The 26,740-nt window shown below is 45.6% G+C and overlaps 1 protein-coding gene across 1 annotated transcript in view; it reads left to right on the plus strand.

Annotated features, from left to right (window-relative positions):
- Positions 1-14,022: 14,022 nt before the first annotated feature.
- ca10a (carbonic anhydrase Xa) overlaps positions 14,023-26,740 on the plus strand; it is a 142,408-nt gene continuing 129,690 nt past the window's right edge. Inside the window, exon 1 of the mRNA XM_037464001.2 lies at positions 14,023-14,691. Within this exon, the coding sequence (XP_037319898.2) occupies positions 14,631-14,691 (61 nt within the window). The 5' untranslated portion in view covers positions 14,023-14,630. The remainder of the gene's footprint in view (positions 14,692-26,740) is intronic.

Consider the following 26,740-nt stretch of genomic DNA (forward strand, 5'->3'; position numbering starts at 1 on the left):
ATGGCTGAAGTTTGAGCGTGTTAACTGTGGAGCATTTGATCAAAAAGGCCTCTGTATTAATCGTTTTTTCAGAAACAGCTTGAGAAACAGCCGGCAGACAAACCTCAGAGAACACCTGTACTTGGGACAGTCTGACGTTTGTAACCGTTTCAAAATGTCGACTTCGATGATAAAGTGTCATCACGATAAGAGGGATTAGAGAGAGAAAGAGCAGAGCTGAAATAAATTACTTGAATTCCTTCTCAGTGATGGCTGGTTTTCGAGGTACGGTGATCCAATCAATTTCAGCAAACATTGTTGAATTCCATTTTTTTAAATGGTAATTCATGTTCATGTTATGCCTTTCAAAAGGTTTCTCACACAGGTAGTGTCATTTTTGCTTTCTTTGACAGACACAGTGAATGGTACACTAGGCAAGAGAAACAAAACCCTGGCTGAATGGTAATGAGACGTGTCATCTATGAACAGACCCATTCAGAAAAAAAACGTAATAAGCCTAAGTAAGATCCTTCAACATGTTTCATGTTGCAACTTCTCCCCCATACAGCTAATTCCTATCTCTCTCTCCCTTGGCTGGGCATGAGCATAATTACTGTCTTTCATCTGCATAAATTTGACCTCTGAACCACAAGAATATTGACCAGGCCCTGCAAGCAGAGCCCTACCTGCAGACCTTTAGAGTGAGAAGTTTCTGCCATTTGTAATTTTTCATCCAATCCGGTATCTTCTCCAATTGAAACGCTTAAACCGAGACGTATCAAAGCAGCACCACAAAACAAAATAAAGAAAAGTAAACTACTAGACTAATAATGTTTAGATAATTCACCAGAATTATTTTTACCTTACTGTAAACAACAATAGGAAATATTACAGAAAGTGAAAAGTCACCAACTTTGCTCCAGTGGTCATCAGGGGTAATGATGTCCAGTAGAATCTTGTCCTAATACCGAGATAGACATGGTCTATGTCTTATGAAGTCATCTCCACTGCTCGAGAAGTAGCTGTAACGCTGTTTAACTGTGCACCCTGGAAGGCACGCCTTCACATCCAAGAGGTAAAGGGATCATAATATGAATTGCTTCGTTTGGATCGAGTGTTCGCCTCCTGATTATGTTGGAGTTGATCCTAACATCTGCCTGCCCCCTAGTATCTGGAATGATTTCTACCAAAGGAATTAGGGAACTTCTCACTTTTAAGTGTCAGCGAGTGTAGGAAATGTGTGCCATGTCTCAAAACTTCGGCAATGTTTTTTGCTTTTTAGAACAACATGTGTTATTATGTTTATCGGAGATTATGTAGGTATGTTGTACAGTTTGTACAGTACAGTTTCCCTTACCATTGAACAACAAGAAAGGCTGACATTTTTTATTCACATTTACAATTGTCCATTCCTTGTGTAACAGGATGATGATTCCATTTACCATCACTACAAATGCAATGGATCATTACTGAGAGGCAGGTGGGCAGTCACATGCACGCTCTCTAGTGGGCTCCTGCCGATGTGGGTGGGGTAGCCCTATCGTAACGTTAGGTGGCAGCACGCTATCTAAGTAGTAAGTTGTAGTAAGTAGCAAGCTCTGTTGTAACAATTTAAATCAACAGAAAACTTAAATTCTCCATGGCAGCTATAAAAGCTTGGTGCCCCGAGATGTGCTATGAGGACGCTAACTCAGATTACACCTGTATGCTGTACCCTCCAATATACGGTTTGTTGGAGACAAAAAGTGACTCGAAAAAGGGGAGTAAGTTGTAAGTCTTTTCCGTTGGTTTGCCTTTGGGTTTTTATTTGCCACGGATGTGCCTTGTCACCAATTGTGTTTTTGGCATTAATGGCTAGATATTGAGGCGTTGTCGAGGGAAAGAGGAGTTATAGTTTGTGGTGCTGCGGATTTTATTATTGTGTTTTTGCAGATGATGTGTTCCTAATGGCATCTTAACTGTGGGAACTCTCCCTGGAGAGTTTTTCAGCCGAATGTGAAGCGGTTGGAATGAGGATCAGCTCCTCTAAATCTGAAGGCCGTGGTTCTCAGTAGGAAACCGATAAATGGCCTTATCCAGGTAGGGAATCTGTACTTGATGTGAAAGAGTTCAAATACCTCAGGTGAGGAGAACATTGAGTGTGAGATCGGAGAAGCGGCGGTGATATTGCACTCGAAAAGAGAGCTGAGCTAGAACGCAAAGTTCTGGATATACTGGTCAATCTTCGTTCCAGTTGACTGTAAATCAGTTCAGAATCCTATGGCTCAGAACTGACCTTTGTGATTGGATCCTGAACCTTCTGACTGTGCAGATCCAGGCAGTGCGGATAGACTTCCATCCCAATCTCTGGGGGACAGTGGAGCCCCAGTTTCATCTCCTCTACTTTATGCACGACTGTATGGCCCCCCAAGGCCCATCCTTCATTTTACTGTCAGAATGATCACTGGACTGACCAGCAGGATCGACATGGCTTCCAGAGAACCCTTTTGTGCCAGGACAAAAACATTCATCTCAACAGCGGCAAAAACAAAGGCGCTGATTTGTGGACTACAGGCAGAGATGGGTAGAAGGACTGACAACATGAACATTGGACTGATCGCCGATGGCATTGAGATTGCCTAAAGAGAGGTCAGAACGCTTTGTAAAAGCCCTTAATGTGGATTACTGGCAGAGATGGTACAATGGTACAACCTGAGGTAGAAGGACATTACCCAACTACAGAGTCAGCAGCATGAGATTCCTCAGGGTTCAGATCAACAAGGACCCTGACTTGGTGAGTTGGATTGTTTTGCTTTAGGGATGCATGAGATCTAAGATTTTTAAATAACTTGAATTTGAAAAATTGTCTTCTCTTATTTCCAACTGTTGGAATTTGATCCACAATGGGAAATCTCAATTCAGTACAACATGGACCCAATTTCTTTAGCTAGGAATAAATTGATGTTTGAAAGTCTATTATTAAGGCTATTTTAAAGTTTAAAGGTAAAACATAACTGAGCAAACATCTCCACATGGAAAGCGTCTAAACGGAATTTGAAAAAAAAATGATCAGACTAGATTTGATAAAACAGGTCATTAAATGAAGAGAGAAGGGGGAATCCGATCATAAAGGTGAACAAGCAATTTCCTGCTGAATAACAACCCTATTGGTGGTTGAAACAATATACTAGTGTGTGCTTTCCAGGAGAATGTGAAAATTCAAAAGCCCTCCTTACAAGGGCCCAAACATGGGAAAGAGACACAAGATGAGACTTGAGGGGTATATGCATTTAGATACATAGGGACTGTAGAGTCTGCAGGGATTCACCTCTCTGATGTGGAAAAGTAGCACTTGACAAAAGCCAGTGGTGTACGTTATTGATTGTCTGTCATTCTCTACCTCCTGCTTGGCCATCACAGAGGCCTTTAGCAGGAGGAATGAATGGAGCAAAATCCTTGCGTTACGTCTGTCCTTTAAACACCTTGTGAGGAATTTCTAGATTTTTAAGAGAATAACAGGTGAAGTATGTTGGTATTTCCTTGTGAGAAATATATATTTTTCCCACCTCGTAGCTGGGCAACTGAAGAGAGCTCGACAAAATATTGGTTTCCATTTAAATGAACGGAAAAACTCCAACACTAAGCCCTGTATCAAGGAGTATGCTAGCTGTATCCAATATGATACAAGCCTTTTGTTAGTTTGTGAATTAAATTTTAAAGTGTCTTCCCTAAAATCACTCTTGATTTGAAAGCTTGGTTTTGTCCAACACTAAAACATTGTTTGTCTTCCATATGAAACAAACTTGACGTTGACTTATTTTTAGGGCTGTCAAATGATTAAAAATTTTAATCAAATTAATCAGAATTTTCAGTGGATTAATCATGATTAATCACACCTGAATCCTAACCATTTTTTCTTTCTGAAATGCATACTAAAGATAAATAACAGGACACAGATACATAATTATCATTATTATCATCATTATTATTTTTTACATAAATACATGTTATTGATATTTGATTTTTTAATTCATTTCAGAAAATAATCAAAGCAATGTTATTTGATAAGTCACAGACTGATTTCCCTGCATGGCTCTAGAAGGGTCTCGAGCCTCTGCAGTTTATCCCACTCTGCTGTGAGTTTGTGCTCCTGATGGTTCAGGGCTGCGATGACCAGACATGACCAGACATGTCAACCCTCCCGATGTTTCAAAGCCCCTCCCGAAAATCTCCCGGACCGACCTTTCTCCCGATTTCCACCCGAACAACAATATTGCTGCACCACCCGTCACTGGGCGCGCCGTTTCAGACCGAACAATAATAAAGGTTACACCTTGAAGTCGAGCGCGGTGATTAGAACGACTGGCGCTGCAAAGAAATCCGCTATCACCCCCCATTTCAGTGTGAAATATTCCCATACCTGGGAGGATTTAGATCGCATTGGCTTCCCTTCCTCCGCATGTTTCAGAACAGTATTACGGGTCTCTCCGATGGTCCTCTATCTCAGCGCTGCTCTTAGCAAAGCTCTGCTGGGCGGAGCTTTTTTTCTCTGTTTTGCTGCGCGAGAACGGGGAGGGGGGGGGGGGGGGGTGCGGGTCTCTGGCGCAAACGACATGCTGAACCTGACGTCCTGACATATGCCTGCAGGTGGCAGTAATGTGTTGTATAGGATGAAGTGCATTCCCTAGAGGAAGAGGCACTTTACTGACCTGAATAATTTGTCACACTGCGCATGCGTGAAATGCGTCAAAAAAATTGACGTAATTAACAACAAACAGCTGATTAACGCCGTTAACGCGCTATTTTTGACAGCCCTACTTATTTTACATTACTTTTGTTATGCAACGTACCTAACAGCCAATCTTACTCAATCTAAAGACCCATAAAAACAATTACAAAATACATACCTGTGTAATACATTAGGAATCAGAGGATTTATCTCTCAGATTTTATAGGCTCGTCCAAATATCTGGAACAAACTCCTGGAAAGTTACACGTCTGTGGGACTCAAATTAGGATTGAATACTTTTCTGTTTGCGGCTGCCTTTAATTTAACCAGATTGAAGGATGATGCTTTTCAAAATCTTTGATTTAGGAAACTAAAAAAAGCATAGGGCATAGACTGCACTGCAACCTGCTTGTTTATGGTTTTAATGTTTTTAATGTTTAAATTAAACATGTTTAAGTTTATTATTTTTAAATGTCCTTTTCTGTTGATGGTTTTAATGGTTTGATGTAAAGACCTTGGAAATGCCTTTTTTTTAAATGTGCTCTACAAATAGACTTTCTATGGCTACCATAATGCAAATTATGTATTACAAGGACCATACAGACAGTTCCCTCTCAGGGAACTCGAGCTGCGTAAAGACACTGTGGGAACGCCCCTGCGTGACCGCGTCATAAAGCACGTGTAAAAACTAGTCAATGGCAAGCTGGTACGTCATAGGCGGGGACGCCGGACCAGGGCGCTATAAAGGGACCCGAAGGGCAGGACCATTCATCTCTGTGCCTTCATCTAGTACGTGTGAAGTTTTTTCCACGGAGATAGAAATGGCTGAGCGGTTTGTCCAGTGTGTTCCCCCTTGCACCCGATTTATTACGGGAAGAGACTCACACGACTTGTGTGTTGTCTGCTTAGGCATGGAGCACGCCCAGCTAACCCTCGAGGGGGCTAGCTGTGCAGACTGTGAGCATTTGCCGTGGCAATCTCGCGTCTCCCGTCGAGCTCTCTTCAATGAGGACGGATCGACGAGGCGTGCTCCCCGCAGCTCCGCTTCGGCTCATGCTGAGGTGGAGCCCCGGATGCCTTCCTGGGGATCACAAATGGATCTCACGGAAGATTCCGGGACGGCTGACGCCTTTTCCCGGCCCTTCACCGTGGGATCTAGGCGCTCGCAAAAGCGGAAAAAACTGCCGCTGCCGCAAAAGAATCACTGGAGGTCCTCACCCGAGCCGCTGACAGATATGCATATTGCATATTAGCTGGCCGGCGGGTAAGCAGCAGCCGTCTGCTCCCGGTAAACTGCAGGAGTGGTTCTTACCTTCCCGCAGAGCGCCTCCGCGCCGGTGTCTGCCGTTCTTCCCAGACGTCCACACTGAGGTGTCGGCGTCCTGGAGTAGGCTGGTGTCTGCTCGCGTGTACAACCCGCGAACGGCATTGTACTCGTCTTTAGCTGAGGCTAAGCGACATGGCTACTGAAGTATGCCGGCCGCGGAGGGGGCACTGGCGGGCCATGTTTCCCCCGCGGCCGTGTCGCTGAGGACACCGGTACTGCCCACCAAGCCTTCGAGGACTACCTCGGTTCTAGTGGGCAGGGCTTACTCGGCGGCAGGGCAAGCGGCGTGCTGCCTGCATACGAATGCGCTTATCCAGGTGTATCAGGCAGAGCTGCTGGCCGACGTGGCCGAGGGGACGGAACTAACGCCGGAGGCAGTGCGTGAGCTGAGGCACACGGCTGACCTTGCGTTAAGAGCCACGAAGGAGACGGCGAAGTCCGTCGGCCGCTCAATGACAGCCATGGTGACTACGGAGCGGCACCTTTTGCTGAGCCACTCCAGCCTGCAGGAGAAGGACAAGTCCTTCCTCCTGGATGCCCCTCTCTCCCCCACTACCCTCTTTGGAGGTGCCATTGGGGCCGTGGCGGATAAACTCCACGCTGAGAGGCGACAGGTGGAGGCGCTCAATTAATTCCTTCCTCGACGACGCCACGTTCGCGGGGCCGCTCGAGGGCGGCCCCCGTCGACGAGCTCACACCAGCAGGAGAGCGTCGTGGTGCACGCACCCTCCCGTCGAGGCTGGTCCGCAGCATGGCATGCTCGGACGAGGTTCTCTCGCGGCCGGGCTGGTCTGAAGACGGCCGCAGCGGAGAGGACTTCGTCCAATAGGCTCTGACACCGTAAGCGTCAGGGCCCGGAGAGTGACCCCCACCGGAGGTGGTAGGGTGCCACCGCACTTTTCGGTGCCCCCTTTTCCCCTGTGCTCTCCGGGAGTCGGTCCATTGTCCCCGCCGCCGTTTCGGGGCACGACCGGGTCCAGCGAGCGTGAGCCCGAGGGCCGTTCGTCCCCTCTAAGGAGGACTCCGGCTCTACTACATCAGCACTTCCCTGCCAGTACGCTGTTGCAGGGTGCGGTGTCTGTAGACCCGGGACTTCCAGAGCCCCTGAGAAACTTTTTGGGTGAGTGGCGAGCCCTCCCCAACGTATCTCAATAGGTCCTGCACACAATTGATGTCGGCTACGCCATCCAGTTTAGGTGGCGGCCGCCTCGATTTCGGGGCCTACTACCCACGGTGGTAGACCCCCAGCAGGCTCTGGTGTTGGAACAAGAAGTACAGACCCTGTTGCGGAGGGGAGCCGTAGAACAAGTTCTCCCCCCAGACAGAAAGTCAGGCTATTACAGCCGGTACTTCATCGTTCCAAAGAAGGATGGGGGTTTGCGTCCGATTCTGAATCTCCGCTTTTGCGAATTTGAGCTTCAAGATCCTCACTCTCAAACAGATCGCGGCACATATCAGGTCCGAGGACTGCTTTGTCACGGTAGATCTCCAGGACCCTTACCTTCATACCTCCCTCGACACAGGAAGTTCCTGAGGTTCACTTTTGGGGATAAAGCTTACCAATACAAGGTCCTTCCTTTTGGCCTAGCCCTCTCGCCCCGTACGTTCACCAAATGCGTGGATGCAGCTCTGGCGCCATTGCGTCTCCAGGGCATCCATATTTTTAACTACTTGGACGACTGGTTGATTTTAGCGCCCTCAGAGCGCCTGGCGGCCCAACACTGTGATGTTGTGCTCACTCACATCAACCGTCTGGGGCTGAGACTCAACACCAGGAAAAGCGTGCTGTCCCCAGCACGTAGGACCACGTCCCTGGGCGTAATTTGGGATTCGACCACAATGCGGGCACACCTGGCTCGGGTAGTTTCGATCCTCTCTGCTGTTCAGCAGGCTAGGCTAGGCCAGCCACTCACTGTGAAACTGTGTTCAGAGACTGTTAGGTCTCCTGGCAGCGACATCCAATGTGATCCCTCGCGGCCTGTTACACTTGAGACCGTTCCAGTGGTGGCTCAAGACCAAGGGGGAACCAGCACCGTCTGATCAAAGTCACTCGGCGCTGCCTGAGGGCCCTGGTCATATGGAGGCACCCTAGGTTTCTAACCCAAGTCAGTGTCGTCGGGTCACCCTCACGACAGACGCTTTCCTCACGGGGTGGGGTGCGATCATGAGTGGTCACTCAGCCTCGGGGCTGTGGCAGCATCATATCCAGTCCTGGCACATAACATTTTTCACAACATTTTTCAGAAATATAGTTTTTGTTGTTTTGAATATCACTGGATGGGAATACTTATAGGCCTACACAAGCATCATGAATAAAAATTTCTAGCCAGAAATATCAATGTTCCTTGGAGTTATAACATTTTAGATTTTCCGGGAAATCGTCCAAAATTGACCAAACTGGACGCAAGTTCACGCCCAGGTAGTTTTATGTAAACTCTTGATATTAATAACTTTTGACCATACCAGAACCACAAGGCCAGGACAAGTGACATTGCTGCAGCCAGGACATCAGCCGGTGGGTGTCCACAGTGCAAGAGAAGACCTGAAGCAGGGCCTTCATCCTGCCAAGGGAACTGCACAGTTGAGGACACAAGTACTCTTGGTGAATCTGTAATGTCGGGTTGACATTCATTTTGGAGGGGAGAGTGTGGGCTCCAGATTGAGTTGCTACAGGAAGGGGACACACCCCCCCCCCCCCCCTGTTGCATTATCTGTTGATTTGATTTTTCTTGTAAAATCTTTAGGGAACCGGCATATGTTTTTGTGCTTGGGATCATTATATATATATGATTAGGTGCGAACGGGGGGTGCCCACACTGGCACTGAGGTCACCTTACGGGTCCTTGGACAAGAAGAGAAGCGGGAGATGTGTTTTGGGGGTTTTGGGGGAAAAAGTAAGAAAGGAAGAAGAGAGAACAAGTGTATCTGTAAATTGGCGCTGATGTGCACTTCTCCCACTGTTCATTGGTAAATAAAAGATTCATCGAAATCAATGCACGCCTGGATGTCATGTTTGACACTGGAATGGCCAATCAGGCTTCTACCTCTCCTGACCGGAGAGGCGCAGATGGCGGCCATGGGGTTTCCACCGGCGGCCCGACGAGACTACGCAGGCGTGCGTAAGGCAGTAGTGGACAGACTGGGGCTGCTGCCCGAGGACCACCGACGGAGATTTCGGGGGGCCAAGTTGGGGCCGGAGGATAGGCCATTTGCCTACAAGCAGCGGCTCAAAGATGCCGTGGCCAGATGGCTGCTGCCGAACAGTGCGGGAGGGGTGCAGGCCGTGATGGAGAAGGTGGTACTGGAGCAGGTCGTGGAGGGTCTTCCGGCCGGCAGGGTAGGTCCAGTACCACCGCCGGCCGACGCTGGAAGCGGCCATCACCTTGGCGGAGGACCACCTGGCGGTGCACCCCAGCGGGCAAAGGGGCCGCAGTTCATGATACACCAGAGCCTGGTTCGGCCTAGGGCATTGGTGGAGGCATAGCGGGTGAGAATAAGGTGTGTGCATGGGGACTTTCACGAGTATCCGTGGAACTTAGGTATATGGAAAAAAAGGCATAGCGTGAAGGTTACGCATCCCGTAATTTTGGGAACAGATTGGTTGGGGTTTAACAAGCTAATGGAGCAGACTGCGGGGGTGGGTTCACGGCCGACAGGGACATGCGGTATGTGTGCTGTGTGATGCCGCTTCTGTCCGCCCCGCTGGTGGGAAGCCAGTGCCCCTCTCGCTCTGCTAACTTCTATCGTTCTGCTCTCCCTGCTGCCGGACCACTCTGATGTGCAAGTTGCTGCTGCTTCGTCTCTTCCCCCCTTAAAGCCTAGTTTATGCTTCTGCGTTTTCAGAGAAACGCAAGGACACGCAGACGCATAAGCCCCTCACGTGCCTTTTTCACCCCCTTTTGCATGCCCGCAAGACTGTGATTGGTCTGCTAGCTGCATGCTTTCCGGAGTCTCACTTTTCCGGTTTCATAGCATAACTCCGTCATTATTAAAACTAAAGTTTTTTACGAGAGAATGAATAAGTTTGAAGAGTTTTTGTTGGAATAAATCTGTAAATATGACCTCTGATACGACCCGTCATTGGCGGACTATAAGAACGCACGGATGGCCTCCAATTCATGGACACAGATCTCCGCAAACTTCGAGGTTGAGGGGTGCACAAAGTACGGGACAAATATGTAAGCGTGTGTAGTGTTCTGGCGGTGAATTGCTTTGCAACACGTGCAAGCCTTTTACAATCATTAATTGAAACAAGTTCGTCGACACAAGACGCACACACATGTTCCAGCCTTGCTCTGTCGTAGAGGTTGGCTCGATGGTTAGGAATTTATAGATCTGGGTTTGATTCCTGGTTTAGGCACTTACGTTTTTTTTCCTCTTTGTGACCCGCGTTTCCGGCTGACCGCTGTCCCCCCGACGTGCAAGGAGAGGCGAAGGCCCGTTCATCGCTGCTCACACCTTTAATTGTCGTTGGGATTAATGCGATAAAATATTTGAACGCAGTCAAATTTGTTTACCGGTCCGCGGGCCGGACCAGTGAAACAATCGGCGATGATCCGTTCGACGGGCGGGGGGGCACGATCGAGGATCGTCCCATAGACAAAGATTGTTGCGCGACCATCCGCGTCTGTTCCCCACCCTCGTTGTCAGTTTGACGGGGGTCGGGGCCCGTGCCCCCCCTTGCCCTGTCAAACGGACCATCACCGATGGTTTCACTGGTCCAGCACCCGTGACATAAAAGTGGACTGTATGTGGCCCCGTACCTAAAATTAGTTTAAAACCCCTGCTCTAACACATAGCATGTATTTTATTATTATTTTTTAATCTTATTGCTGCACTACATTATCATTATTGTACTGTCTTCTGTCATGCACCAACCGCCAAGTCAAATTCCATTTATGTCTAACATACACTCACCGGCCACTTTATTAGGTACACCTGTCCAACTGCTCGTTAACACTTAATTTCTAAGCAGCCAATCACATGGCGGCAACTCAGTGCATTTAGGCATGTAGACATTGTCAAGACAATCTCCTGCAGTTCAAACCGAGCATCAGTATGGGGAAGAAAGGTGATTTGAGTGACTTTGAACGTGGCATGATTGTTGGTGCCAGAAGGGCTGGTCTGAGTATTTCAGAAACTGCTAAGCTACTGGGATTTTCACGCACAACCATCTCTAGGGTTTACAGAGAATGGTCCGAAAAAGAAAAAACATCCAGTGAGCGGCAGTTCTGTGGGCGGAAATGCCTTGTTGATGCCAGAGGTCAGAGGAGAATGGCCAGACTGGTTCGAGCTGATAGAAGGGCAACAGTGACTCAAATAACCACCCGTTACAACCAAGGTGGGCATAAGAGCATCTCTGAACGCACAGTACGTCGAACTTTGAGGCAGATGGGCTACAGCAGCAGAAGACCACACCGGGTGCCACTCCTTTCAGCTAAGAACAGGAAACTGAGGCTACAATTTGCACAAGCTCATCGAAATTGGACAATAGAAGATTGGAAAAACGTTGCCTGGTCTGATGAGTCTCGATTTCTGCTGCGACATTCGGATGGTAGGGTCAGAATTTGGCGTCTACAACATGAAAGCATGGATCCATCCTGCCTTGTATCAACGGTTCAGGCTGGTGGTGGTGGTGTCATGGTGTGGGGAATATTTTCTTGGCACTCTTTGGGCCCCTTGGTACCAAATGAGCATCGTTGCAACGCCACAGCCTACCTGAGTATTGTTGCTGACCATGTCCATCCCTTTATGACCACAATGTACCCAACTTCTGATGGCTACTTTCAGCAGGATAATGCGCCATTTCATAAAGCTGGAATCATCTCAGACTGGTTTCTTGAACATGACAATGAGTTCGCTGTACTCAAATGGCCTCCACAATCACCAGATCTCAATCCAATAGAGCATCTTTGGGATGTGGTGGAACGGGAGATTTGCATCATGGATGTGCAGCCGACAAATCTGCGGCAACTGTGTGATGCCATCATGTCAATATGGACCAAACTCCCTGAGGAATGCTTCCAGCACCTTGTTGAATCTATGCCACGAAGAATTGAGGCAGTTCTGAAGGCAAAAGGGGGTCCAACCCGTTACTAGCATGGGGTACCTAATAAAGTGGCCGGTGAGTGTATAATGGCAATTGTACTGACGAAGTCCTAAACGAAGTCTAGTACTGGTTACAAATAAGGCGGATAGGTTTAGACGTGCGCCCGGTGCGCTCGTACACAGCAAAAACGGAGAGTTCTTTGGTTGTTCCAATTAATTTGTATGTTTATTTTACATGCAATTTTATATAGCGGCAAACTTTGCTCATAATACATTTACCCCAAAATAACAAACCGCATTGCTCAACACAAAGGCACACACGCACACTGGCACAGTCGAAAACTGTTTGCTTCCCAAATTAGCAACACCTGTGTCTGGGATTCCTGCAGGTTAAATGGCCTACCTGGGCTGATCCGAGGTCAGCTGAGCCACAAAGCACATACAGCCCCTAGTGGCACAGAGCAAAATTAAATTAAATAATACCAAATGAATATGGCTCCTACAGCAATAAACGTTTCCTGATTCCTGATAACGGAAGCTAATTCATTCGGACTTGCCATCTTGGCTTGCATGAATTACCATAAATATTGTAATGTCCAGTTGTCATGTCTTACACGCAGACTGAAAATTTACATTTATGCAAAACATTTAACATTTACATTCATATTTAACATGTATATATAACATTTAACATTTACATTGTTTTACAACTTTATGAATTTCTCTCTAAATGTTTGAAAAAGTGACATATGAATATTATCATGCTTTTTTTTCATATGATAATGCTAAATGTACCAAAACTGTGCAGGATTTTAGAACATGCAACATTTTACAAACTGCGCCCCAAACTATTTCTACGCTTTGGTTGGAAGAGGCAAAGGCACAGCCACACACACACACACAACCTTAACTTTTTTCGTATGAAATGAGCAGATTGGTCAAGATACTGCCAGTCCTTTTTGGACATCATCTGGGAAAATCATTGAAGTCAAAATCTAATTTTCTCCAGTCACGCATACCACTGCGATACCACACGTGTCTTTTGCAGCTTTTCTGGCAAACGGCTTGTGAGGTTCAGTCAACACAAACAAATATTCCAACACCTAAACACATTTTTTTAACTGCAGTGCGCGGTTTTTATCGTCCCCCCCCCCCACCCTTCACATCTACACGCGAGTGTGCGCGCCTCCACTGCGTATGGCCGAGCGAATCTTAATACCGTGCGTGCTGAGCCAGACCCGCGGACCTGAATGGCATCGCTTGGTGCCCGGTTCCTGGAGTTAAATTACTTCACTGCTCGTTATTGTGGTCGAATCCTTTGAGGCCAGATTGTATTTTTTCCATGGACAAGTTGGATTGCTTTTAAATTCCCCCACTGTCTTAAGTTCTCAGCACACCGTCCCAGTTAGAGGACGGATCTTTCTCTGGTGCGCCAAAAGCTGCGCTGTAGGAGTTTTTTTTTCTCTGTACACTGTGACATCCGGACCAATAACTGCGCTGATAACTTCGAAGAATCTGCGCTAGAGTTGTTTGTGTGCGTATGTTTGCCTCGGCTGTTTGGTGGGATGGCGGAGCGAGGCAAACCTTTCGATCAAGTAACATGTAAGATGACCGGAAATGAGACCGACGCGTGTGCAAATTAAAGGCATAGATGAAAGAAACAGTCGTGTCACAAATTAAAAGGGTAATGTAAGTGTTCACTGTGATGTAATGTTAGATAAAATAGTGTATGTTACTTCAATGACTAGTGAAAAAAAACGTTTTAAATTAAATAATCTGGACACACTGATTTAGTTGCCCGCAATCACATTGCTAGAAATTGAATCCCATCATTGAGTAAGATATTGAATGCCATCGTTGCCGGATAAAATGTTGGGCACGGTACGAGGGACTCTGTATACCTTTAAAGCTTTTATTGTGACAGTCCGTGCGGGAAGCCTTGATTCATTCCGTGCCGCTCGACATTTCGTAGCTCGTCGGTGACGGCAGTGAAGTAGGGATCGGAGGCTCGCCACCTGGCGATGCAATTTACTAAGTTGCGAAGCGTCTCCCGGCGTTAGTCCGACTCCACAGCGGCCCCACCTTATTAAACTACTTTCTCTCTCTCTCTCTCTCTCTCAATCCGTCCACTCAGAGACCCCCGAGTATGTGCGACTCCCCGCGCTGACAACGGGATGCCCACTCTGTGAAACGGTGCCGGATGGATGGGCGGACGTGTCGCGTTCCAACGGCGCACAGGAATAACACAGTGAACTGACAGGAGAATCAGCGTCCCTTTGCTCGGTGGTTTTTCGCCTTGGGAGTTCAGCCGTTTTTTCCCTTCCCCACTGCCTCCTGTTCCCCACCACCATCTCTGGATTTTTTTTATTTATTTAGTGGTGCAACATTTATTCTTTAAAAAGGTTGTGATCACCTGCTATGCGTCTGGCGTGGAAAGTACCTGGTGGAAGGTGTACAGCGGGATTCAGCCTGGGACCACAGGACATCCGCAACTGAAAGCAAAAGCCCTATTGTCCTCTTTTCAATCTTTCAGATTTGTGCGTAATGCACGTGGAATGAAAACAGAGGATGGATATCTTTTGGGAAATATTGATCATTCTTCATGCCAATGTTATCGTCTGCATATCAGGTGAGTTATGGGCGTCGTTGGTGTCTCTTGGGGGCACGTGCGTCAGATGAGTGTTTTTTTAGTTTTCACTGGTGTGATTGAGGTGATTAGGATCGAGCGTGGGGTAATTTTTAGGAACCTAATGGGGCTTGTGTGCTATAACATGGAACGATAGCCTACGGCTCTTTTTAGTCTTTCGTTTTAGATCGTTCAGCATGTGTGTGTGTGTGTGCGTGTGCGTGTGAGACTCGCCGTGTACCCTTCCGGACTGGATGCACGAACCTTCTGACGCACGCGTGACACGGGTTGCCTTAAGAAAAAGAAGAAAAAAAGTTGTAAACCACAGTGAACATTACGGAATTTTTAAAGGAAACTGTATTTTGTTGGATACCAGCCTATCCCCTCCTTCATCGTGAAGTGTCTGTGATAAAGTTATTATCACATGCAAAGCACGCAGACGTTGTGCGCGGATCGGTGCGTTGTAGGTCACGCCGCGTGTTCGTCCACAGCTCGGCCAATGTTGCACCCCACGGCAGCATTTTCGCTACAATGCTGCAGCACAATTTAGTATCTTTACTGTGTCAAACGAATACAGCAGCTGGCTGTATTAGAATTGTATGGTAATTCAAAATATTTTACTAGTAAATGGTGTAATTCAAAAAGTATATCACTTTACGGGTAGGACACTGTAAAATACACAGTAACTTGTTGATTCAAAATGTAAAGTAAAATGCTAAATTAATTCCAAAAATTACAGCATTTTAGCATAAGAATAGTCTAAGTTTGAGAAAAATTACCAAAAACACCAAACGTGACGCAAATGTTATGCGCCACAGGATTACATCAGTCAATGCTAAGACGCAATAAGACTGGAGCAATGCAAATCAGCGGCGTGTTTCTCGCATTTGTTGATTTCAGGACCAATTTAAACGCGAAAGTCTAAATATTTCAACTTTGGCAACAAAATGAAGGTGAGGTGCGATAGCCTATCAGTGAGAAATGCCCCCCGTCATCACTGACGTCCTACAGACAGTTGCCAAATCAGATAAAATGGAAGGTAACTGAATAGTAGCATTAGCTGTGCATGGGTACATCCTCGTACCCATATTGCGACCAGTCCAGGAAAGACCTCGCACTTTTAACAAAAAGCATACAACCATTTGTGCCTTTTTTTTAAAAAATCCCATCAATGCAATGAATATATTGCATTATATTGAAGGGTGATTGTTTTGTTGAAGGACACACTGCCACCCAATATTAAGTAATATTGCAGAATGTTTGCTCAATAATACTTAAAAGAGCCGTTTGGATGTGCTTGAGCACACGGCGTCTTGTCATGAGACAGTTCCTCAGCAGAGAAGTATTACGTGAAGGCGGTGAAATCCGGTCATTGACCCGAGCGAACGAGGTATCAAACTGGGCAAATGGCATCATGGGCCTGCTGGAAGCGGCAGTCATCCAGACTATTTTGTACAAAAAAACACAAAGCCATTTTGGTGGTCTGACCAGAGTAGGATCCTAGTCACTATGTCTTCCAGGGTTGATGCAGAGGACAAACAATGGTGGAAAGTTGAACTGTTTTCAGGGTGATAAGCCACGCCCCATCTCAGTCATGTCTAGTGCGAGCGATGCGATTTGTGCAATTGACCAAATGATCCCCAGAGAGCATGCAGCGTGTTTAGAGCGCTTGAGGCGATGAGAAGCATTTGCGTCGCGTTTAGTGTGGTCGCACACGTAAAAATGGTATGGATAAGTTTGCGTGTGAGAGAGTGTTTGGTTATCTCGGTGAGCGATGGGCTGGCATTTGTCCTCAACGGAATAAATACTACTACTCTGTACAGTGTGCTAACCAAATTGCCAACTTCCATATCAGTGTTTCCCTTACCATTATATCCTCTCTCAACTGTCAGTTTGCTCCTGCCTGCCGGCCCTGGTTGTAATGGTGATAGAGCAGACTGGACTGGACTGGACTAGTGCACCGGTCAAACTCCTCCTTTTCATCCCGAGCCATGACTTTGGATGCGAAAATATATGAATCATGAGATAAGACCCAGTGTTTCCCCTACCATTGAACACTTGTCCACTCCTCGCTGCACAAGGCAGTTCCGCCCCGACACATGTGTGCACACACACGGTGGACAGAGACTGCACGTTGGCAACGACTATAACAATATTCTCGCAGTTTTTCAGTGGCAATGGCTCCGGTCGAATCTCGTAGCACACAATTCCCGATGCAGGCTGCACCTTTGATGTATTTGGACGCTTGTGCTGGCAACACCGACCGAGGAGTAGTGGTCCAAAGTATTGTGCGTGATGATTATTAATTAATTATTGAGCCCGCAGGAGTATATGCAGTGTGGCTTGCTGCAGCAGCCATGTGAGTCTGGCTGCTTTGCGTAGCCACAGCAAAGGACTGAGACACAGACGTGGTTGGGTGGTCAGTGAGTGAGATATGAAGGATTTGTGTGTGTGTGTCTATGGACAGAGTCGGGGTAAGTCCCATTCGAAATCCATGAGCTTCCATAGTAAGGTGCACACGTGCGGATTCAGGGATGTCACTTTCTTTTGGACCATTCTCCCGCTCTTTAGTTAGTGATTCTCAAAATGCGGTCCACAAAATAATATACTGATATCCATAACATTGTGGTCAAGAGTTAATTAGTGCATATCTCCAGATGGAAATCCAAGCCATATGCTAGCCAGACTTAAGCAAAATATAATTACAAAGCCTGTGTCCCATTCTTTACATTTCAAAACCAACTTTATTGGTAAACAAATACGAATAGTGTAAATGAATTGGTCTTCAAAAGGTACGGTAACTGATTACTTAAACCTCTGAGACTTGCGGGTTTGCCGTCATCCTTAGTACTGCTGGTGTACTTGTAGAATGCCGGATCCCAAATGGTGCACCCTCTTTTTTCAGAGGTGGAACCCCCCCCCAGTAAAATCACAAAACGTCCTATCCTTTTCCTAAAATGTCTTCCACGAAATTGTCTGTAGAATCAAGTGCCAGAGTCATTAATTCAGTGGTGTTCCCTTTTCATTTTGTAATTAGATATAATACAATAATTGCAGAAAAAGAGAGAAAAATCGCCCAAACTCTTAAGGAAGACTGTGCAGCGTGACGGTTGAGGCTGATGACCAAAGTGTTGTGTGCACACTTCACGCTGTCTTAACAGACAGGTGTGTTCCAAGGTGCAGTCGTTGGTGTGCAGTGAGAAAAGCGCTGGGGAGAGCATTCATAGCTGAGCTGTGCCAATACTGATGGAAGCTGATCCTGTGATGGCGGTTTTGGTGGCCTCCTTTTCAGCTTTTCTGTGTAGCTGCTCTTTCCCAGTCCCAATCTTTTTTTGCCAGCGGTTTCTGTCCTAGTTACACAGGATTCCTGAATAAGTAAAACAATAAGTGGCTCTGGAACTGAGGTGTGCTCCAGCGTGGCAACAAGAGAGCCGGCCTCATTTATCTGGGACAGTTTTGTCAGTAACTTGTGAAGTTTGTGCAGTGATTCGGTCTCTCCGGTGACATTTTGACCGATTGCCCATGGCTGTAAAATACTCCATCAGGGTTGCTCTGCAAGACCCAATGTTAATGTCAGGTGCATCTCATCCAGTCTCTCCTTCTTTCTCCTTTCTAACAAAAAATTGTATTTACCGTATATTGATTGACATTTTGCTTGCAAGCTTTTCCTGCATTTGTTCATCAACATTATTAATTGGGGGGGACTGCTGGTGGAACTGGGAAATAATTCAAGAAATGACCCCGTTGGTGCCATTTCATTTGTTTCATTGGTTTCCGGGTTATCGGATAGTGGCGCTTTGATGTTACACATATAGAACACTTCAAGCTGCAGCTCCTCCTCGTCTCTACCTTAATCCATTAAGTCCGTTTCATCTGTCATATTCGGCGAGCTGTGTGGGTTACAACGCTGCCTTTTCTTTCATATGATCTTGAAATACAATTCAATAATAGCAGTGGTGTGGGCGCCTCATTTCCAATGCATGCTGTGATGTTGCTTTTCTTTTTTTCTCTTAACATCTTTCTGATGATATTGGAGATAGGCAGTCTAGGGAGTGTAAATATACAACAGGGTTGTGGGTTAGGGATGGAAATCGTTTAAAAAAAAAAAATTATACCGGTGCTAAACTGATCATGTCACTGGACTAAACAATGATTGAAACAAAAAAAAAACTTGAACAAATTATGACTTTGAACTTTTGAACTGAGCAATATATTAACTATTTACACTTTAAAGTATACTGTTTCCCATCTGTAAGAGCTTGAAGTGTATATTGGTTCATTGGAATTTGGGGAATATTAATCATTTAATTTTAGATTCATGCTCATTGTGCAGGAATTAAAGATATGTAACATCTATTGAAAAGCATTTACGTTAGATTGACGCTCCTCGTCTCGTTTCATTGACTAATGATCGCAGCAGTTGCAAAACAGAAGAGCTAAATAGCATAGCGTTTATCTACCGTGTGATAGAATATATTATTTCTATATTTAGTTAACGCTTTGCTACGTGAAATAAAGACGAAAAGGATCAAACAATCTGCCGTCATTCACGTGAGGAAATGGAGTCACATGTGTGCAGCTCAATGTGGGAAACACTGACTTAGATAAATATGAATAGATGGCTAGCTAGTGTAGCCACACAAGCCGTAAGATATCGTCACCTACTGCGAAAATGGATTGAGATTGAGAATTGTTACTGGAGCCGGTACCAATATGGCACCGGTTCTCGGTACCCAACCCTAGTTGTGTGTGTAAGCAGGGGATGGATTGACCACCGTGAGGCGCAGGATCTAAAATAACCAGTTTGGTACTTTGTACGGCGATGGCCTTCAGTTTCTGCTTGTGTAGTGGCCTTTCAAAATGAACTCTTGTGTTCCATAAAATGTTCAGTTACTGCTTGCTACGTTCACCCAGTCTCTAAAAATATACTTTTAAATGTAGGTTTTCTTCATGTTGGCTCGTCTGGTTAGATTCATGAAAACAAAAGTACTTAGTTATGTTGCAAAGCACAGGTGGAAGAGGTTGAGATTGTGTTTTCTTGTGTCCTGAGTAAAAGTTTGAGTCACTCATCCAACCAAAAGCTTAAATGTCATCAATTTATATAAACATAATGGCAAATGCACCTAAATGAAAACAGCGATAATCGTATGCAATAACGCAATTTATTGCCTTAGTTTCAGCGTTCAGTTCAAGTTTCTATGGTTAAGGCCTCAGTTCCTCTGTTTTGTACTAGAGGCAGACCCACCAGTATAAACGTATAAATCCAAGATCAGAAATCTAGACCATCTAACCAGAAGTGACCGTGCTGGAGGAGGTATAGGTATTTCTTGTGAGGAGTCCCCTTGTGTCTATAAAGACGTGTTGTGTGTTTTTTTTTTTTTGCTGGCTGAAGGCCAGAGCAGGAATACATTTGTCGCTGTGCTGCGCGCACACAATAAGTGGCTTCTTACCCCTTCTTTTTCTTTGTATCCCTCCCACCCCACCCGCAGTATTTGTGTGCTTTCTCCATTACGTGCCAGGTAAACAGTGTGCCGTTCTCCCCCCACTGTTCAGACACAGAGATGCCTTTTCTTCTAAACGTGTCCTCAGCAATAAATCCTTCCATCCCCACGCTGGTAAAAAACACACTGATTCTTTTTTTCTCCCTCCCATGTTGTATTTTAGCTATCACTGTGAACCCGCTCGGGGAAGCAGTCGCTCTCAACTGGTCGAATTTGCTTGAATGCTGTTGTCCAAAACTGCTAGTCGCCCGGGAACTCGAGGGAAGTGGAGAAGAGTTGTATTGAGGGGCCTTCTAAACTTTCTGTCCATCAAAGGGGGACGCCAAAGTTACAAAAATAAGTCCAATTTTATAGTTCTATGAGAAAATGACTCTAACATTGTTAACATTGTAAAGTTTCAAGAGTGACAAGTCTTTTTCAATACAGCATGATGTTCATTTAGTAAGACGTAACATTTAACAAATTATAAATATATAGTGTATATACCACTGAGTTGATGGGGGGGGGGGTCCTAGTGATTAGCTGTTTATCAGGGTCTTGGCGTACAGTGATCGGTGGCGCCTCCCAGAGGGCAGGAGCGTGAACAGGTTGTGTCCAGGGTGGGAAGGTTCTGCAGTGATCTTTCCCACCCATTTCCTGACTCCGGAGGTGTAAAGGTCCAAGGTGGAGGGCGGGCTGGAGCCAAAGATTCTCTCTGCAGACCTGATGATCCGTTGTAGTCGGTTCCGGTTTTAAGGCGGTTGAACTTCTAGAGTACTTTGGGGTACAGTTAAAGTAACTGCGTCAGGCCTAACTACACCCTCTAACTGTTACATTATTGGACGATAAACTACAGCCTCTCGTACCTTATTGTTTTATTATATATATATATATATCTCCCAAATTTCTACCCACTGGCCTTTTTTTTTAAGAACTTCACACCGTATATTTAAATTTTGCAAACATTGTAAAATATTACTTAAATATTAATGTAGTCACAGTAGAAAAAGCTCATTCCATACATTCGTACTAAAAATGATGAATGTGTTTCTGAGGCTTATTTATCACCCAGATCTGCAACAACGAAGCAGTTTTCAGCATTTTTTGCTGAGCACAAACAGGAATGAATCCTTTGTTCACATCATTCCAGAATTCACCTTGGCCTGTTGTAAATAGACTATACATTGTCAGCTATAGTGCTACGGTGCTGCCACTAAAGTCAGCTGGCCGTCTGTCATGTGTTCCCGTACAAATTTAGCAATCTGTTTAGGAGCTGGGAAGAACTACAAGTTGGAACACTTCCTTTTCCTCCCTCGTCTTCCGTTTCTATGCTACTTGTCCAACGGCCTGTTATTCTGAAACCCAAACAGTGGAGAAAAAAAAAAATTGGATTTCAGTCCAATAGCACATTGGGTTGGTTGGTTGGCCCGTATTCCAGATAACAAATGCACATTGCTAAAAAACAACCACATGCTCTCGCTTTACACCAGCCCTACCTTTACCAGAGTGATATATGCCATCATCTTTCTGACGGGGTCAATGGGAAAAGGCAGCCAAAATAAAGGTTGTAACTGTGATTTTTTGCAAAAGACATTTAATTCTATTCATTCACAATTTCATTGCTTAAAAAAAACTTTTGAGGTCACCAGATTCTATATTAAAAATCTCAGTAGGAACTAGGAAGCCATAACCGATTTAAGTGAGAACCAACAGGCATGGTACAAAAACTCTGTGAAACTTTAGTAATTTGCAGGAGAGAGCCTTGAGGAAAGGAGAACTTGTAAAAAATATGTTATGTGACCATTAAGCCTCCATTAAGCCTCCATTTTACTGTCACCTTGTTATGCTAGATGAGAGGATATTTGACTTCTTACTTCTTCATGCCATGATTGAGTGCTTTCCAAAGAGGATTCTTAATGCAGTGACAATCAATGGCACCCAGAGAACACCGTGCCCCACGACAGCTTGGTGTTCTCCAGGGTTAGAGCGGCTCCGCTTCCCTCTCTTACCAAACCTCATTTCGTGAGCACCTCAGATAATCACACACCGGCCTATTGGAGAGAGGACAACCCCCCCCCCCCCCAAAAAAAAAACAACGTGCCCACGGGGGAAGCTTAGGAATTTAAATGGGATGATGAAATCCCGGACTAGAGGCCTGTGGTGTATTTGTGACAACAACACGTGTCTCAACCGGTGCGGCCATATGCCACGCTGCGAACAGTATTGCGCTCGATGACATAGTGCATCTCTGCACGGACCTTCATCTGCGTGTGTGTATACGCGTGTGTGAGTGTGACGTGTCCCGGGTTGGAATACTGAGGCAAAGGAAGCCAAATCTGACCCAAATCTGAGGACACCGACCATAGCACAACTGCATTCAGGAATGAACATAGGTTATTAGGTCAATAAGGAGTCCTCACAGGTACACAGTAGTATAGATGTGTGACTGACCGCCTTGCCCGCCCCCAAGCAGGCGTAGCTCATCACATCTGCTGCTCAGGAATCTGAAGCCTATCATCCAGCCGGAGTGAGACGACCTCCACGCCAGCTGTAATTTACCACAAGGAGAGATGGGTGTGTGTGTGTGTGTGTGCTTGAGTGATTGTGAAGGACCGACGTAGCCAGAAAGGAGCAAAGCGACTGAGGCGGAGGAGAGGGAAAGCGCACGGAGATTGCTGGGGTCACTTTGAAGCGCTTTACACACATACTGCAGGTTGACGGTGAGTTTTCACAGGCAAAAAGAAAAAATACCCTCCAGTTGTGACTGCGCCACCCAAGCGTCCCAATTCTCTCTCTCTGTCACACACACACGCGCAGGCCACCGTCAGTGCCAATCTCCAGCTGTTAATCTGATAATCCTGCGCAGATGTGAGTCCTGCAGCAGGAAGCAGGAACACTGTGCGTTTGCGTGCGAGGTGGGGGAGCAGGGGGAAGAGACGGGGGGGGGTGGGCGGGCTCCACAGTAAGCGGGCGGGGGCCGCTGCAGTGAGTGGAGCTTGTGTTCCATCCCGGCGCCACCGGTCCTCCCTGAATAATCCACGCCCGTGTTAACACACACCCGACACGCAGTGTTTGGTGAATACTTCAGTCTGAAGGAAAAGCTGATTTGTTGTCATGGAGACGAAGTAGGGATGGGGAGTTATTTTCATAGTCGCTTGGCATTAATAGTATTAACTATTGTAATGTCACAAGAGCTAGCTCTGTGGCAGTGCCATTGAACTGAAAAAAGGCAATATTATAAGGTATAAAAGGTTTTATTCATCCATAAAAAAAGGAGGTAATTTCTTCATATGACAAAAAAACAACGTAAAGTGTCCCCGAGGAGAAAACCGGTTTCTCAAAACCAAAATCAGAATTCTTTAGCCATCTCCATCCAGTGGGTGCCGGTTACCAGCTCTTCCCATGCTTTTCCGTTTCATTTCTTCCTTCACATAGGGGCCTGTTTCCCAGTCTGCTCTTCCTCCTCTCTTCCAGAAATGGGTCCTTCCTTAAGCTCCCCAGCCCTGCCTCCATTAGGTGACTCAAGCACCTACAGCTGGGCGAGTGCCGAAGCCTTCTGGGACATGTATGGGACGCGTGGGCCATGGCGGCCATTTTGTGGATCCGTGCAGGGATGCAGCAGCCCTCTACTACCTGTGATGCCACACTGTGTAGCATATGCCGCTTAGTGTTAATGTCATATATTGCGGTAAAAAACATCTTCAGACTGTATTGATTCGAAATCTCAGCACATCATGAGAGCGTCACAATTCAGGTCAACACAACATAGGTTTCTAAATAAAGTAGCGAAACCCAGGGTTTCCCGGATTGTAGGCTAATAGTCTCCTGTTGTGCAATGAGGGTTTCATCTTTTAACCTAATACATATAATACTAAACAATATTTATTTTGCACTTTTTTCAATTTTAAATTATAAACAGGGATGTGACTTCCTGTATATTTTGAGGGCTAAAATCTGCTACTGTGTGGAAAGAAGTGAGTTAGCATGTTTACTCTGAGGGCTCTGAAGTAGTTAGCAGCTAATCTGTGATGTTATTGGAGAAAAAGTCTTTACAAATGGGTTGGTTTGCCAAAAGTTAGACAAGTTGGCAAACCAAGTACATGTTTACTCTTTCAATGGTGGTTTCGACAACAGGAAGGACAACAGTAAATGTATGCTCCAGATGACAATTAAAAATATGGATATCTGTTATTTAAGAAATGCAGCAAAGCTCTCAGGCATCCCGTGTTGCTTAAAATGATGGACCAAATGACGAATGCATATAGGAATGATTCATCCTTCCTCTGCTGGGTCTTTTGTGCGGGGAAGGAACTTCTCTAAAATTTGAAACTCTCGCCTCTTTGATACAGTAATGCATTTGAAATGTATTCATAAACCCCTGGCCTTCAATAGCTCCTATAGCTTTGCAAGACATTCCAAACTTTCTGCTCATTCTGAGAGCTTGAAAATGTCATTACATTTTGAAAAGAAAGAAAGCCGTAATATTGGGAGAAAATCTACCTTGTATAGTCTGCTGTGTATTACGTTACTCAGACAGGCCCCTCTTGGGACTCCATCTGGGTGAGACAAAGTGCTCTTAGTGGAGCAGATGTGCACGAAACTCACTCAAAATACTTCGGATCGGGCATTTATTTAGCCAACTTGGGAGTTCAGTTCGTGCCAGTGTGGGCCACCATCTCCGATGACTCTTCTCCCAGCGTTTCAGTCGGGGGAATGGGCCGTCATAGCTGTCTCTGAGTGAAGAGCAAACACTAAGCCAATGGACAGAGGAACGATGCTAACTCAAGGTTACTCATAGGTGTCACCTCCTTTGTGTGTGTTAGTACGCAACATGTCCTCAGAAAACGGTTCTTATGTTGTCTTATAGAAATAACATTTTCCTGTGGGTTTTTGCTATGAAGAAACCGCAAGATACGTTGTTGAGATTACGCAATATCTATTTAATTTTTTAGAAAATATTAATATATAAATTACGTCCGTACATTCAGGAAAAGCTGTTCATATATGTAATTATCATTGAGTGAAAGATTGGGAAATACAAGCTCAGAAAGGCCCGTTAGCATATGCGACAAAGTGAATAAACGTTGACTTCTCGTATGACATAGGTGTTGATAGCCTTCAGGTAGCACCAGCCAGTCGAAAACCAGGAGACCCTGCATCCAGAAAGGGCTCATCACAATTATACAAAATAACTTCATTTTAAAAACAATGCAAACGAGTTGGCTTTAAGATGATCAGGAACAATTCTTCACTCAGTCCATATGCAACCCTGCGCAGGGTGTCCCTAAACACCATCCCGACACGACGAGTAAAAGAACACTCTGCTGATTTAACTTTGCCCGTTAGTACAGACAGTTTGTCTACGCTGATATTGGATAATGTTTTGACCGAGAAGGCCAAAACAACACAGTCGTACGCCGCAACAAGTGACCTTTTTTAATGTGCAGAAATAAAAAGATACGGTGGATCCAGGTTTAGCTGCTGCTGCTGATGCTGCTGCCACCTCGTCTGTTTGTTTTTGAGCCAGCAGACTTTGGGACTACTCCCAAAGATGATGTGAGTTCTAGAGACCTGTCAGTCAAAGCAAACACAACCCCCAAACGTACCACTTTTGGAGCCCTGTTATCTTCAAAATGAGTTTCATAACTGTCTTCACCACGCACGGCGGGTGGAGTGAAACAGGCAGTACAATCCATGCCTGAGTGGGCGTCCTCCCTCTACCTCCTTGTATATATATATTTTTTGCAACCAGCACACTGACGGTATTCCTTGAACGTGACAAAGCCATCACAGCCTTTGTACTCTGCCCATGAAAATGAGCATATGCCAGGATTTTCAAAACAATGCACCGCCTTCAAATAATGATAGTTATAGTACATTTATTTAGTATTTTGCTCAGGATTCTAGATTCAGAACAACATTGTGACGTTCTGCCAATCCGTTGTCGTTTGGGAGCAAAAAACCATGCCGTTCTTTTTGTTATCATACAATGCAAATCTTTGATTTTCTCCGATTCTAAAAGACGGCATTTTGATATTTTAAACATGGAATTGCGTAAATCTGATTTGAGTGAAAAGCCGAGACTCTTTTGGATCTAATGAGCCCCGTCGTATTCATGTATCCCCGCAGTGGGCGTCTATGGCTCAGTGGTGGTGCTGGTGGGGGGCATGGTAGTCCGCCATCAGATGATCCACCATTCGATCATCAGCTGCGCTAGTCCATGTTGATGTGTCCTTGGGCTAAGCACTTTATCCCAAATTGCTCATGCAAGGTTGACCATTATTAATTAGTATGAATGTTATTTATCGTCCTGGTGGGCAGGTTGCTCTGTGTATCTTTGCTCCTGTCATCAGTGTGTCAGTGGGTGTATAATGACATGCGGTTTAAAGAGGTTTTGGGGGGGGGGGGGGGGGAAGCCCAGGCAGAAGCCCAGGCGGAAGCCCAGAAAAGCCCTCTATAAGCACAGTCTCTTTACCGTTGATGCTGGGAAAATCTAAACATTTCTGCAATAGCTTCTTAGATGTGATCGATCACAGGAATGTCAATCACATGACCTTGTGCATTCCCACAAT

This window comes from Pungitius pungitius, chromosome 21 (assembly GCF_949316345.1).
Source record: "Pungitius pungitius chromosome 21, fPunPun2.1, whole genome shotgun sequence".
NCBI classification, from domain to species: Eukaryota; Metazoa; Chordata; class Actinopteri; order Perciformes; family Gasterosteidae; genus Pungitius; species Pungitius pungitius.